The 16266-nt window shown below is 42.4% G+C and overlaps 1 protein-coding gene across 3 annotated transcripts in view; it reads left to right on the forward strand.

The window, feature by feature from the left end:
* The window catches only part of TRIM44 (tripartite motif containing 44), a 74898-nt gene that overhangs the window by 23791 nt on the left and 34841 nt on the right, over window positions 1-16266 (forward strand). For 2 of the 3 annotated variants that reach the window (XM_056527874.1, XM_056527873.1), the window contains exons 3-4: window positions 6320-6559; window positions 8577-8593. In XM_056527874.1, coding sequence (XP_056383849.1) covers window positions 6320-6559; window positions 8577-8593 — 257 coding nt within the window. The remainder of the gene's footprint in view (window positions 1-6319; window positions 6560-8576; window positions 8594-16266) is intronic. The other variant, XM_056527875.1, reaches the window with a different exon arrangement.

Here is a 16266-nt window from a genome sequence, read left to right on the forward strand (position 1 = left end):
ATGTCCATATGAAGATCTGTGTGATGTCATCATGTCCATATGGGGGAACTGTGTGATGTCATCATGTCCATATGGAGGAACTGTGTGATGTCATCATGTCCATATGGAGGAACTGTGTGATGTCATCATGTCCATATGGAGGAACTGTGTGATGTCATCATGTCCATATGGAGATCTGTGTGATGTCATCATGTCTATATGGAGATCTGTGTGATGTCATCATGTCTATATGGAGGAACTGTGTGATGTCATCATGTCCATATGGAGGAACTGTGTGATGTCATCATGTCCATATGGAGGAACTGTGTGATGTCATCATGTCCATATGGAGGAACTGTGTGATGTCATCATGTCTATTTGGAGGAACTGTGTGATGTCATCATGTCCATATGGAGGAACTGTGTGATGTCATCATGTCCATATGGAGGAACTTTGTGATGTCATCATGTCCATATGAAGATCTGTGTGATGTCATCATGTCCATATGGGGGAACTGTGTGATGTCATCATGTCCATATAGAGGAACTGTGTGATGTCATCATGTCCATATGGGGGAACTGTGTGATGTCATCATGTCCATATGGAGGAACTTTGTGATGTCATCATGTCCATATGAAGATCTGTGTGATGTCATCATGTCCATATGAAGATCTGTGTGATGTCATCATGTCCATATGGGGGAACTGTGTGATGTCATCATGTCCATATGGAGGAACTGTGTGATGTCATCATGTCCATATGGAGATCTGTGTGATGTCATCATGTCCATATGGGGGAACTGTGTGATGTCATCATGTCCATATGGAGGATCTGTGTGATTTCATCATGTCCATATGGGGGAACTGTGTGATGTCATCATGTCCATATGGGGGAACTATGTGATGTCATCATGTCCATATGGAGGGAAATCTTTGAGGAATGCTTCCAGCTCCTGGTAGAATGTATGCAGTGAAGAGGGGTCCAACCTGGTACTACAAGTGTATACCTCATAAAGCGTCCGGTGAGTGTATATAGTTGAGATCGTCCCTCAGAGATTATAGTGGATTGTAGATATGGCTCCAGTGGTTTCCACACTTGCTCCAGTCATAATAGATTAGAGGTTCATCCTTGCAGTGAATGGACAGGAGTATTTTATCCCCGGCTCTCAGCGCAGCCGCCTGGAAGTCACTACAGATTACGACCGTCTATGTGATCTGTGTATATAGCTACCACAACATGTACGGCAAAGAGCTGGAGCATGACAAACATTATTACAGAGAAGTAAAATGACTGTAGTAATTCCTCATCTGTAACCATGGCAACACATAGGTCTGCAGAGGAACTGGATTCACGAAACAGAAGGAATGTTTGAACAAGACTATTTGTAAAGTTGCTTTACTTTCAGATGCATTAAAGCAGAGGGTTGGTTAGAGATCTTTACTAGCACCAAAGGGGCATCAACATTGGAGATAACTCTGATTCCAGCCATTTAAAGGGGTACTCCAGTGGAAAAAATATTTTTCAAATCAACCGGTGCCAGAAAGTTAAACAGATTTGTAAATCACTTCTATTTAAAAATCTTAACCCTTCCAGTACTTATCAGCTGTTGTATACTACAGATATACTACAGAGAAATGTGTGAATTTATTTTCTGTCTGACCACAGTGCTCTCTACTGACACCTCTGTCCATATCAGGAACTGTCCAGAGCAGGAGAGATTTTCTATGGGGGATATGATTCTAATCTGGACAGTTCCTGACACGGACAGAGGTGTCAGCAGAGAGCGCTGTGGTCAGACAGAAAAGAAATTCACAAATTTCTCTGTTTTTTACAGCAGCTAATAAGTACTGGAAGGATTAAGATTTTTGAACAGAAGTAATTTACAAATCTGTTTAACTTTCAGGCAACAGTTGATTTGAAAACATTTATTTTCTACTTGTTTCCACCGGAGTTCACCTTTAACCACTTAGATGCTGTGGGTAATAGTGACTGTATCATCTGAGCGGTTAGACAGAGGATGTGGGCTTCTTCTGTCAACCAAGGATGTCGGCTTCTTCTGTCATCCAGATGCCCCCCCGCAGTGTGACAAGATTACGGGTGCTGATTAACCCCAAGTCTGCCATCTTAGTACTTCTATTATGACTCTTAATAGGATAGAGCTCCAGGCAGAATGCTGTACAGCATTATTGAAAGTGATCAAATGTTAAAAATATTTAAAACATTTTAAGCTTAATTTTATTTTATTTTTTATTTAATTACAATTAAAGGGATACTCCGGTGGAAACTTTTTTTTTTTTATTTATTTTAAATTTTTTTATGAACTGGAGCCAGAAAGTTAAACAGATTTGTAAATTACTTCTATTAAAAAATCTTTTACCCTTCCTGAACTTTTTAGCAGCTGTATACTACTGTGGAAATTCTGTTCTTTTTGAATTTCTTTTTTTGTCTTGTCCACAGTGCTCTCTGCTGAAACCTGATGCCTGTATCGGGAACTGTCCAGCAAACCTATGCTGCTCTGGACAGTTCCTGACATGGACAGAGGTGACAGTAGAGAGCACTGTGGACAAGACAAAAAAGAAATTCAAAAAGAACAGAATTTCCTCTGTAGCATACAGCTGCTAATAAGTACTGGAAGGATAAAGATTTTTTAATAGAAGTAATTTACAAATCTGTTTAACTTTCTGGCACCAGTTGACTTATAAAGACCTAAAAAAAAAATGTTTTCCACCAGAGTACCCCTTTAATATTATAACAATATAATACCATAAAGACATTATTAATATTTGTATTAATTTATAACAATCCAAACATTATAATGCACAAACAGTAGATATTAGAACGGCACTGCCATTATGTAGACAACCAATAGTGTATATTGCTGATGTGGTGTCCCGGTACGGTATTGCATACCATACCTAGTGTGGTGGTCCCCAAAGTCAGAGTAACTACGCTCAGGTAGGGTCCCTCAGGTGGGACAGACCCTAGTCGTCTCTCCTCTAATTCTACAATGTCCATATATGTATATATTTAGTAATAATATATTTAATATAATGTATAGTATACTTACCCTGTTAGCGTCGCTGGACCTTCGGTCATGTGACTATGTTAATATCCTCTATGATATGTTGGAGGACCTTTGGAGGTCCTTGGGTCACATGTTACCCATAAACCTTTATAATGGTGATTGACACAAGTATTGGACCAATTAGCTCTAGTCCAGCCCCTGCCCATATAAGGGATCTGTAGCCAATTATCGCTCTCTTGGGTTGCTGCTCTCGTGGATGCCGGACTAGCAGGACGGATCTGCGCAACTTTCAAAGACACGCTAGGCCAGAAAACCTACCGGCCTCTGCTGAACTAAACCGTGAGTTCTAAACTAATCCCCGCTAAAGCTAGCGTGACTACTGGATCACAACTAAATCCCCTAAATCCCTTGGATCAACGCATAATATCGTAAAGACTCTAAATTGATAAAGTCCCAACCTTTGTCAATCTCCAAGAAAGCAGTTGTATGTATAGAGACTGTTCCGGTTATGAAGCTTGCATAAAATCTTCATTAAAAGTCACACCTGTTTCAGTAAACTCTCCGTTTGTGGACATTCCATTTTTATCTACCTACCTATCGCTCTTGGTAAGGGTGGCGATAGGACAAGCATTACTGAGGAGCCCTCACCCTGGCGTCACGAATAGCAAGGGTTAACAAGCACCCTTTAGTCACCGCACAGCTACACCCCCATATACCCTACTCCCCCAGGCTATGACACTGGATAAAGGACACACGGTGCAGGTACTAAGGTAGTACTCGTTTAATGGTGGTGCTAGGACAATACTCGTAGAGCACAATCAAAAGTAAATCGGAGCAGAACAAGACGGTAATCCTGCACTCACCGAAAAAGTACGAGTCTCACGGGACCTCCAACAGGCAGGCATGCGAAGTCAGCGTGGGGCGCTCTGAGCGCCCCACGCTGACTTCGTCTGCCTGCCTGTTGGAGGTCCCGTGAGAGGAGCCGCGTGACTCGTACTTTTTCGGTGAGTGCAGGATTACTGTCTTCTTCTGCTGCGATTTACAATCCAAACATTGTCAACATGAAAATGAAAAAAAAGAAAAATAAACAGCATAAAAAATGTATCAAATGTTAGCTGTTTTGTACCATTTCAGCCCATATGTTTTTTTTTCTTTTACTACATTATAAGTACCCCATAAAATGCCATTAAAAATACAACTCCTCTCACGAAAAGAACGGTCCTTTGGATCGCTATGTTGGTGGGAAAATAAAAATAATAGAATTCCAGCTCTTCGAAGAGGAGATTGAAAAAAAAAAAAACATTTCAAAGTTAAAGGGGTATTCCAGGCCAAAACTTTTATTTTATATATATATATCAACTGGCTCCGGAAAGTTAATCAGATTTGTAAATTACTTCTATTATCTTAATCCTTCCAATAGTTATTAGCTTCTGAAGTTGAGTTGTTGTTTTCTGTCTAACTGCTCTCTGCATGACTCACGTCCCGGGAGCTGTGCAGTTCCTATGGGGATATTCTCCCATCATGCACAGCTCCCGGGACGTGACATCATCATTGAGCAGTTAGACAGAAAACTTCAGAAGCTAATAACTATTGGAAGGATTGAGATTTTTTAATAGAAGTAATTTACAAATCTGTTTAACTTTCCAGAGGCAGTTGATGATATATATAAAAAAAGGTTTTGCCTGGAATACCCCTGTTAGAAAATGTGAGCAGGTCTGGAATGTCGTGGATGGAGGATGGCGTGATCTGACGGCCTTATCTGATGGTGATGGGTACGTGATGTATCCGGTATTTACAGGCAACGACCACATGTGGGGGAGCAGCGCGCGTTTATCCAGAATGATTATAGGAATTTTTGCCTCCTACTTTGTGGAATTTTTTACATGCCAGTCCTGATAAATCCAAGAAATGTTGTTTTACAGGAGCTCGGGGCCTTGTGCTCCACATATTTAGTGGTGGGTCTGTTGTGGTGGTCCTCAGGATTTGTAGTCCTGGGGTGTTGGAATAGTATTACAGGGTCTGGTGGTATTACCCTTAGTTGTCGTGACGCCAGGGTGGGGTTTGCTTAATAGTAATGTTCCGGCCCACAAACGGCAGGGAAAATAAACGGAATGTCCACAGCAGACTTTATAACTTAACCAGAAAATCTTACTTTAAAGGGTTACTCCGGCGCTAAGACATCTTATTCCCTATCCAAAGGATAGGGGATAAGATGCCTGATCGCGGGGGTTCCGCGGCTGGGGACCCCTGTGATCTTGCACGCAGCACCCCGTTAGAATCAGTCCCTGGAGCATGTTTGCTCCGGATCTGATTACTGGCGATCACAGGGGACCCCCGCGATCAGGCATCTTATCCCCTATCCTTTGGATAGACTTGCATTGAGGGGGCATGGCCATGACGTCATGAGTGGGGCGTGGCCGTGACGTCACAAGCCTCCACCTCGCATCGCCAGTCATCCGGCACAGAGTGAAATTCGCTCCATACACTGGATGTCTGGGGTGCCGCAGCTGAAATCGCGGGGGGTCCCCAGCGGCAGGACCCCCGCGATCAGACATCTTATCCCCAATCCTTTGGATAGGGGATAAGATGTCTAGGGGCAGAGTACCCCTTTAAGAACTTAAGCTATGGCATCCTTATTAGGGTCAGCCATGTGTTTTAGGCTTAAATGGATTTGCCTATGTAGGGTCCCATGATACTGAGCTAATCACATGGTGTCTTACTGCTGATGTCCCCATCAATTGAGCTGTTATCTGTGGGAAACTTGGTAGCAGGAGATCAATCCCCCTACAGCACCTCCACAGGGGAAATGAAGCATTACATGGTGCCCTTTGAAATCAGTGGTCTGCACAGACATGCCGGATCTTCCTAGAGCGGTGGTCTCCAAACTATGGACTGTGGCCTTTGGCTGTCCGGACATGCAGGGAATTGTAGTTTTGGAAGTCAATGGTTTTGAGGCCTAGGTCCTACAGAGAGATGTACTCTTTGTAGTCCTTTTCTACCCTCTTATGGAGGTCCACGGTTTGGAGACCTAGGTCCTACAGAGAGATGTACTCTTTGTAGTCCTTTTCTACCTTCTAGACTTATGTAGGTCCATGGTTTGGAGACCTAGGTCCTACAGAGAGATGTTCTCTTTAAAGTCTCTTTACACCTCAGAAGGTCCCATATTAGGTCACATGTTGTTCATGCATGGAAACCATGTTATCTTCCATTCTGCTTCTTTGTCTGAAACCAATCCTGTAGACCGCTCATAATTTCTGGCCGTATTGCTAAGTATACGTTCTAAGCTTTTTGTTTTCTTTCTTATCTCTTTCATAGATCACGCGGAGTGAGCTGAAGCTTTTTATACAGAAAGAGTTTGAATACATGAAGAAGTTGGTACACGAGGAGGAGAAGAAGGCCTTGCACTTCGTCGACCTTAAGGAAGCTGTGGCCTCGGCTCACGTGACTGAGGTCTTGGCCGAACTCAACGTTCACATGTGCAAACTGATGGCTGAAATGGCTGAGATCACCCAACAGCTCAACAGCTTTAACCAACTGGTAATGGAAAAACCTGAGGTAACCATTCTCTGGGTGTCCATGGGTATCTCCATAGAGATCTTATCAATGGGACAAACCCTAAACGTATTAGAGTCCTGTGACAATAGGCTGAACCACCTTGGTGTGACCCCCAATGAAGAGCTGTAGGGGAGAAACTTGGCAGTAATTGTTCAGTTTCCCTGCAGCGCCCCCACAGTGGTGATGAAGCATTGCACATTACCTGTTCACATCAATGGGTTGTCTGTGTTATGGAGGAGAAGACTGGTTCTTCTGAGAGACGGAGACACTCTATGTAACTGACCAAAAGTTAAAGGGGTACTCCGAAGGGTAAAAAATTTCCTGTGTTCTTTTTTTTTTTTAACTCTGGGATAACCCCGTTAAGTCCCCCACTGATCAGCTGAAAAAAATGCCCTTGGAAGTCCAGCCCAGGAATACAACTCCATTCTATCCAAGTGAATGGGACTAAGTTAAAAATGCAGGGAACACTGCCATCTGGTCCTTGTATATACCTGATTTGTGAGGGTGCCAAGACCTGGACCCTTACCGAAACTCCCCACATGCATCATTCTGGTGATGCTACAGGCTCAACATTTACGTGCCGTACATACCAGCCAATGAGCGACATACGTGACGCCATCTCTGCCGGCGCAGAACACCGGAGCTGCACTAGTACTAGAACAGCAGGTGATTAAAGAGTACCTGTCATGATCTTGTTAAATTCTATAATCCTCCCACGTCACTGCCCCCATCATGACAAACCACCCCCTGCCTTTATTTTTTTTATTTTGTAGTTTTCTACCTTGATATTGCTCTCTATTTACTGCTCAGTCAGATTCACAGACTGGGAAGGGGCGTTCCCCAGCAGGCGTAACATCATCTGAAGCCATACAGGGGAGAACTTCCTCCCTCACTCTGCTACACACAGCCCAGAGCAGTTCAGTGTGAGATGAGCTATGATTGGCTAAGGCTGCACACACACACCCCTCAGCACTCCAGACTGCATTCCCTGACTTCTGAAAGGGCAGCAGGAGTCCAAAGTCTGTGCAAGAGATGGGGAGGAAATGTGTTCTGGACAAGTAGGGAGACACCTAGTGGCAGATTATTTAAACACAAATAAAACTTCATTATTATTATTTTTTTTTTTTAAACAAAGTACATTAGAAAGATTTTCTATTTACCATAAGAATGCGATAGCAAACATTAGTTTTAATGAGAGAGCCCATTTAAGGTCTCTTCCTATACACCCTATGACACTCAAGCCCAGGGGATAGGGGGAAGCCGGCACCCTCGGAGAAATCAGGGAGCCTGCCCCTATGTCATGCTGTCCGTGGTTCTGACAGCATGAAACACCTGGCATATTTTCTTTAGAAAGTCCCTTTTAATTGCATAAAAAGATTTACCTGTGCATGTGAGGGGAATTCATTTAACCCTATAGGACTATTTTACATGTGATACTATATGTGATCAAGCAGTGAAGCCTTCGGCTAGGGCTTCACTGCTTGATCACATATAGGATTGGTCGCCTTTTGAGGATTATCCCACTTAGTCCTGGGTTGTAAAGGTTGCCGTAGATGCACAGATAATATGGCTAAAAGGAAATTCACAACGACAAGATGATGAAAGGTTTGAAGGGTGTTTTCTGCAGGCGCCGCAGTCACAACTACATTAAACCGGGAAAATTGGTTACATCAAAAAGCAAAAACACACACACACACACATATATATATATATATATATATATATATATATATATATATATGTATATATATGCTTTAAAAAAAAATCTCACAAATGACACGAATGTACCAAAATACAGTCACAAACAATATTGTACGACATGTATAAATGATATGGCGCAAAGTGTCATTCTGTACCGCCAAACGGTTAACAAAATTCGTACAAAAGATTTTTGAGATTAGGTTTTGCCTCAGTGTTCAGCTCACCCCGCCACAAACTAAATTGTATGTTTACTAAAGAGTACGTTTTACTTTTTATTTTTTTTATTCTTTTAACACATCTTTCTTTTATTTCCTAGAATCCAGAAGAGGACGGGTGAGCATATAGATTCTATACTTTCCATATAATATAGACAATATACTGTTTTTCACACGTGTGAGTGTGTGTGTGTATATATATATATAATATATTGTGTGTATGTATGTGTTTTGTGTATGTATATATGTGTGTGTGTGTGTATATATATATATATATATGTGTGTGTGTGTGTGTGTATATATTGTGTGTATGTATGTGTTTTGTATATATATATGTGTGTGTGTGTATATATATATATATATATATATGTGTGTGTATATATTGTGTGTATGTATGTGTTTTGTGAATGTATGTATGTGTGTGTGTGTGTATGTATGTGTGTGTGTGTATATATATGTGTGTGTGTATATATTGTATATATGTGTGTGTGTGTATATATTGTATATATGTGTGTGTGTGTATATATTGTATATATGTGTGTGTGTGTATATATTGTATATATGTGTGTGTGTGTATATATTGTATATATGTGTGTGTGTATATATTGTATATATGTGTGTGTGTATATATTGTATATATGTGTGTGTGTATATATTGTATATATGTGTGTGTGTATATATTGTATATATGTGTGTGTGTGTATATATTGTATGTGTGTGTGTGTGTGTATATATTGTATGTGTGTGTGTGTGTGTATATATTGTATGTGTGTGTGTGTATATATTGTATGTGTGTGTGTGTATATATTGTATGTGTGTGTGTATATATTGTATGTGTGTGTGTGTATATTGTATGTGTGTGTGTGTATATTGTATGTGTGTGTGTGTGTATATTGTATGTGTGTGTGTGTGTATATTGTATGTGTGTGTGTGTGTGTATATTGTATGTGTGTGTGTGTGTGTATATTGTATGTGTGTGTGTGTGTATATTGTATGTGTGTGTGTGTGTATATTGTATGTGTGTGTGTGTGTATATTGTATGTGTGTGTGTGTGTATATTGTATGTGTGTGTGTGTGTATATTGTATGTGTGTGTGTATATATTGTGTATGTGTGTGTGTATATATTGTATATGTGTGTGTGTGTGTATATATTGTATATGTGTGTGTGTGTGTATATATTGTGTGTATGTGTGTGTGTGTGTATATATTGTGTGTATGTGTGTGTGTGTGTGTGTGTATATATTGTGTGTATGTATGTGTTTTGTGTATGTGTGTATATATATATATATATATATATATGTGTGTATATATTGTGTGTATGTATGTGTTTTGTATATGTATGTATGTGTATATATGTGTGTGTGTGTGTGTGTTTTGTATATGTATGTATGTGTATATATGTGTGTGTGAATGTATGTATGTATGTATGTATATAGATAGATAGATATATGTACTGTAAATAAATTAAAATGGAGCCTACACCATTCTCAGCAGTTGCCGGCTGCTATTCGCAGCTGACACCCGTCATCAGTGACATTCATCAGAGTTTACACTTAAAGGAATATTCCAGCCCTTAAAAAAACATATCCTCGGGTATCTCCAGCATTCCCGTAGACATTGCACGGACAGCGTGCCGATCCACCGCTCCATGCAGCTGGCAGTCGGTCAGGGCTCTGTTCTGGAGATTACAAGGGGTCCCAGAGGCTGCACTCCGAGCAATCAGACACTTTTTCCCTATCCTGTAAATAGGGGATACGTTTTAAAGCACTGGAATACCCCTTTAACCACTTAGATGCCACAGTGAGTAGTGAATGTAGCATTTATCGGGTTAAATGACAGCTGCCGTCCTGTGCTGACATATCAAGGCATTCAGGAGTCTCGCCTCTGTTGCTGCGATGATATATCTACTATTACAACCTGCCATGAATAGACATTAATAGTAGATGACAGAAATAGCAGTATACTGCAATACAATAGTATTGCAGAGCTCTATACAAGCAATCAAATAATTGCTCGTACAAGTGCAGATGTTTTTGAAAATAACTGTTCAGCTGAGTGAAGAGCCTGTGGCACTCCGGCAAGTACTGGCAAGGCCTCTTCACTGTTTACTGCACAACTCTGTACTGGTACTACAGCTAGATTCCAAATTGAAGCAGTTAATGGATTTCAGTTATCTTTCTAACATAAACATGGCAGCTAAATCAAAGAAAATGTATAATAAAGACTACTTCATTTTGCTTTTAGCAAATGAACAATAAAAAAACAGTGCAAAGGCCGACTCCACGTTTGGCGGTAATATTAGTAGTAATATTGCAGTCAAGTAATTTTTACAAATACCGTCCACGTGCTGCAGACGCACTCCACGTGGAACTGCGCATGCTGTGGATTTCCATTGCTTGTAGTATTTTGTGAACTTTCTGCAGTGTGTGAACCCGACCTAACACTTTATCCCTCTCATTCTCCGGTTCCCACTTAGTCTGGAATTCTACCCAGTTACTGAAATACATTGAGTGCACCCAGCAGTGGAGGTGGCGGCAGCTGCTTAATGTGACTCCTACTGACAGGTTTCCTTATTAGCCATAAATCCGGCTCAGGGGTTAAAGTTGTTGTTTGCAGGCGACACAGGAATTCCAGGGCCATAAGTGCCTTTCCACACGGCACGGTGACAGAGCGGAGAGCAGGGATTATATCATCCCTCATCACCCTCCACCCACAACACCCCATTTGCTGATCTCCACCCTGCACTTTTATTACCGTGAGAGCCTCTAAGTGGCCAAAATACACGGTCTATATTTGTAGCCCAGCAACTGGGCCCTGGCCAAGGTACGTTACACATCTCCAAACATGGTGCTCGAGGGACAAATCCTTTCCATAACTATACGGAGGAACGGAACAAAATAACTCTCCCCTGCCCGACGGTCGCTTCATGGATCTTTGCAGGATCAGCACTTTCTGAAATTGTTGAAATTCATAAATACTTGGAAAAAAATATTTCATTTTTTTTTTCTTATATTGTAAAGAGTCAGTTCACCCTATGTGCAGTTTTAAAGGTGTACTCCGGTGGAAAACAACAATTATTATTATTATTTTTTTTTAAATCAACTGTAAATTACTTTTATTGCAAAATCTTAAAGGGGTACTCCGCCCCTAGACATCTTATCCCCTATCCAAAGGATAGGGGATAAGATGTCAGATCGCCGCGGTCCCGCTGCTGGGGAGCCCTGGGATCCCCGCTGCGGCACCGCGCTCTCATTACAGCACAGAGCGAGCTCACTCTGTGCGTAATGACGGGCGATACAGGGGACGGAGCAGCGTGACGTCATGGCTCCGCCCCTCGTGACATCACGGCCCCTTAATGCAAGTCTATGGGAGGGGGCGTGATGACCGCCACGCCCCCTCCCATAGACTTGCATTGAAAGGGGCGGGTCGTGACGTCACGAGGGGCGGAGCCATGACGTCACGCTGCTCCGTCCCCTGTATCGCCCGTCATTGCATGCAGAGCGAACTCGCTCTGTGCTGTAATGATAGCGGGGTGCCACAGAGGGGATCCCGAGGCTCCCCAGCAGCGGGACTGCGGCGATCTGACATCTTATCCCCTATCCTATGGATAGGGGATAAGATGTCTAGGGGCGGAGTACCCCTTTAACCCTTCCAGTACTCATCAGCTGCTGTATGCTCTACAGGAAATTGTATAATTATTTTCTGTCTGACCACAGTGCTCTCTGCTGACACCTCTGTCCGTGTGAGGAACTGTCCAGAGTAGGAGAGGTTTGCTAGGGGGATTTGATCCTGCTCTGGACAGTTCCTGACATGGACAGAGGTTTCAGCAGAGAGCACTGTGGTCAGACAGAAAAGAACTACACAACTTCCTCTGGAGCATACAGCTGCTAAGTATTGGAAGGATTAAGATATATAAATAGAATTAATTTACAAATCTGTTTAAAAAATAAATAAATAAATACATTTCCACCGGAGTACCCCTTTAATGCCTTTTCTTGTTCAAGTGTTTTAAAAAATATTCAATTTTATTTCTTATATTTTTAAAGTTGTAAATTGCAAATTATTTGTCTTCAGGGTCAAATTGATTGATTGATTTCGCAATTAATAAATTTTTTTATTTATTTTTGAAATCTGTCTCGAATGTAAAACGTAAAGCAGTGCTGCCCAACCTGGGTGCCTCCAGCTGTTGCAAAACTACAACTCCCAGCATACCCGGACAGCCGACGGCTGTCCGGGCATGCTGGGAGTTGTAGTTTTGCAACAGCTGGAGGTGCCCTGGTTGGAAACACCAAAGCTGTATCAAATTTTTGAATTGCAAAATCAAGTGATTTGACCGGATACAACTTTAAAATACTGTATAAGAAAAATCTAATCTATAAAATATAAGCAATATCTGTGTAAAACATGCACTTCGAACAAGAAAAGGCATTAAAACTGCACATGGAGTGAACTGACCCCCCCCCCCCCACCCACTTAATGAGTCTTATCTGTTCTCCTTGGTGATCTCTAGCAACCCAGTTAGATGACCAGGTGCAGTGATAAGACTCCAAACCCTCTGTCTGCAAGGCCAGAGGATTAATGGGAAATGTAGGCAGCATTAGGAAATCATTTCATTGACTGACTGAATTGAAACCAGTAAGGAGCCTATCCCATGCCTGCCACATTAGCTAAAACGGGTAAGTACAAGGCATACACAAGAACCTCTACATTATTCTCTAATAATAGACTATGCTGCACTATATAAGCAAAAATAAAAATAAAAAATTCCCGGAATGTTTCAAGACATAGAAGGCAGAATTTTATGTTGTCACACGCTCCGTTGACTTCTATAATAATAACGTGGTAACAAAATGGACAACCATGGTTTATGTCACTGTGTGAATAGCTGCATTACCTAATATTATCACAGTGTTCAGGCCAAAATACAGGATGAAGATAAATGTGAAATTCACTGTATAAATGAGGCATGTAATCCAATAAATGGCACAATTATAAGAACCGGCTGTGACAGAGGACCCCCCCATGTTAAGTTTACTCCCAATTTATTAGAAAAGTCTTAAAGGGGTACTCCGCCCCTAGACATCTTATCCCCTATACAAAGGATAGGGGATAAGATGTCAGATCGCCGGGGTCCCGCTGCTGGGGACCCCGGGGATCGCCGCTGCGGCACCCCGCCATCATTACTGCGCAGAGCGAGATCTCTCTGCACGTAATGACGGGCAATACAGCGGCCGGAGCATCGTTATGTCACGGCTCCGCCCCTTGTGATGTCACAGCCCGTCCCTTTCAATACAAGTCTATGGGAAGGGGGCGTGGCGGTCATCACGCCCCCTGCCATAGACTTGCATTAAGGGGACGGGCCGTGATGTCATGAGGGGCGGAGCCATGACGTCACGCTGCTTCGGCCCCTGTATCGGCCCCTGTAATGATGGCGGGGTGCTGCAGCGGGGATCCCCGGGGTCCCCAGCAGCGGGACCGCGGCGATCTAACATCTTATCCCCTATCCTTTGGATAGGGGATAAGATGCCAGGGGCGGAGTACCCCTTTAAAGGGGTACTCCCCTGGGAAATATATATTTTTTTTATATCAACTGGTGCCAGAAAGTAAAACAAATTTGTAAATTACTTCTATTAAAAAATCTTAATCCTTCCAGTACTTATCAGCTGCTGTATGCTCCACAGGAAGTTCTTTTCTTTTTGAATTTCCTTTCTGTCTGACCACAGTGCTCTCTGCTGACACCTCTGTCCATTTTAGGAACTGTCCGGTGCAGGATAGGTTTGCTATGGGGGTTTGCTCCTACTCTGGACAGTTCCTAAAATGGACAGAGGTGTCAGCAGAGAGCACTGTGGTCAGGCAGAAAGGAAATTCAAAAAGAAAATAACTTCCTCTGGAACATACAGCAGCTGATAAGTACTGGGAGGATTAAGATTTTTAAATAGCAGTAATTTACAAATCTGTTTAAAGGGGTATTCCAGGAAAAAACTTTTTTTTTTTTTTTTTTTTTTTTTTTAGATCAACTGGCTCCAAAAAGTTAAACAGATTTGTAAATTACTTCTATTAAAAAATCTTAATCCTTCCAATAATTATCAGCTGCTGATGACACGTGTCTTGGGAACTGTCCAGAGTAGAAGCAAATTCCCATAGCAATTGCACAGAGCAGAAGAGGTTTGCTATGGGAATTTGCTTCTACTCTGGACAGCTCCCGAGACACGTGTCATCAGAGAGCACTTAGACAGAAAAGAACAACTCAACTTCAGCAGCTGATAATTATTGGAAGGATTAAGCTTTTTTAATAGAAGTAATTTACAAATCTGTTTAACTTTCTGGAGCCAGTTGATCTAAAAAAAAAAAAGTTTTTTCCTGAATAACCCCTTTAACTTTCTGGCACCAGAAATGTTTTCCAGGGGAGTACCCCTTTAAAACGTAACATAAGGAAATACCTGCCATTGTCCAGTAGCACGCGGCATGATGTATCTTGTTGGCGCATTGTGTCCCCTGTATTTTCACAATCAATACAAGCTCCCAGTCACAGCGGTGACAACTTAATTTGAATGTCCGTCAATCATTGCCCCCCCCCTTGTTCAGACAGAGGTATTGATCCGGCGTGATGTCTTGGTTCGACACTTCTTATATTCCGCGTCCTTTCCACCCTCCCCGCCAGCCGCTTCTCCCAATGATGCGGTATATTGGATTGTAGGCCTCGTTCATACAGTGACATAATCCATGGGTGTTTATTTTGGTACCATACTGCTATTATAGAAGTCAACAGAGCGCATAAAAACATGAAAAATCTGCCTTCTATGTCTTGTAGTAAAGAAGCGCTCTGGGAATTATTATTTTTTTTGTCTACATAGCGCAGCATAGGGTATTATTAGGGAATAGTGTAGAGGTTCTTGTGTGTGTCTTGTGCTTCATGGTTTTAGCTGATGTGGCAGGCATGGGTTAGGCTCCACACTGTTTGCAATTCCGGAAATGTTCCTCATACTGCCTACATTTCCCATGAAACCTCTGGCTTTGGGGAGAGAGGGTGTGGAGTGTTATCTCTGCATCTGGTCAGCTCCTGAAGAAGATGGAATCTGTACAGCTTACAATGCCGACTTTTTCGTGAGATACAACATGGGTTGGGCTGTGGTTGGCTGCTATAGACTTGACTGTGATTGGTTGCTATGGGCTGGGCTTTGGTTTCTATAGGCTGTGTTGCGAATGGTTGCTATGGGCTGTGCTGCAATTTGTTGATATGGACTGAGATTGGTTGCTATGGGCTGTGCTGCGATTGGTTGCTATGGGCTGTGCTGCGATTGGTTGCTATGGGCTGTGCTGCGATTGGTTGCTATGGGCTGTGCTGCGATTGGTTGCTATGGGCTGTGCTGCGATTGGTTATATGGGCTGTGTTGTGATTGATTGCTATGGGCTGTGCTGCGATTGGTTGCTATGGGCTGTGCTGCGATTGGTTACTATGGGTTGTGCTGCGATTGGTTGCTATGGGCTGTGGTGCGATTGGTTGCTATGGGCTGTGGTGCGATTGGTTGCTATGGGCTGTGGTGCGATTGGTTGCTATGGGCTGTGGTGCGATTGGTCGCTATGGGCTGTGCTGCGATTGGTTTCTATGCGCTGTGCTATGGTTGTTTTGGTTGCTATAGGCCATGATTGGTTACTATGGGCTCCACTGCGATTGGTTCTTATGGGCTATACTGTGATTGGTTGCTATGGTCTCAGCTGGGATTGATCTCTGTGGGCTTGGCTGCGATTGGTTGCTATGGACTGTGCTGCGATTGGTTGCTATGGGTTGG

The sequence above is a fragment of the Hyla sarda genome, chromosome 6 (assembly GCF_029499605.1).
Source record: "Hyla sarda isolate aHylSar1 chromosome 6, aHylSar1.hap1, whole genome shotgun sequence".
NCBI lineage: Eukaryota > Metazoa > Chordata > Amphibia > Anura > Hylidae > Hyla > Hyla sarda.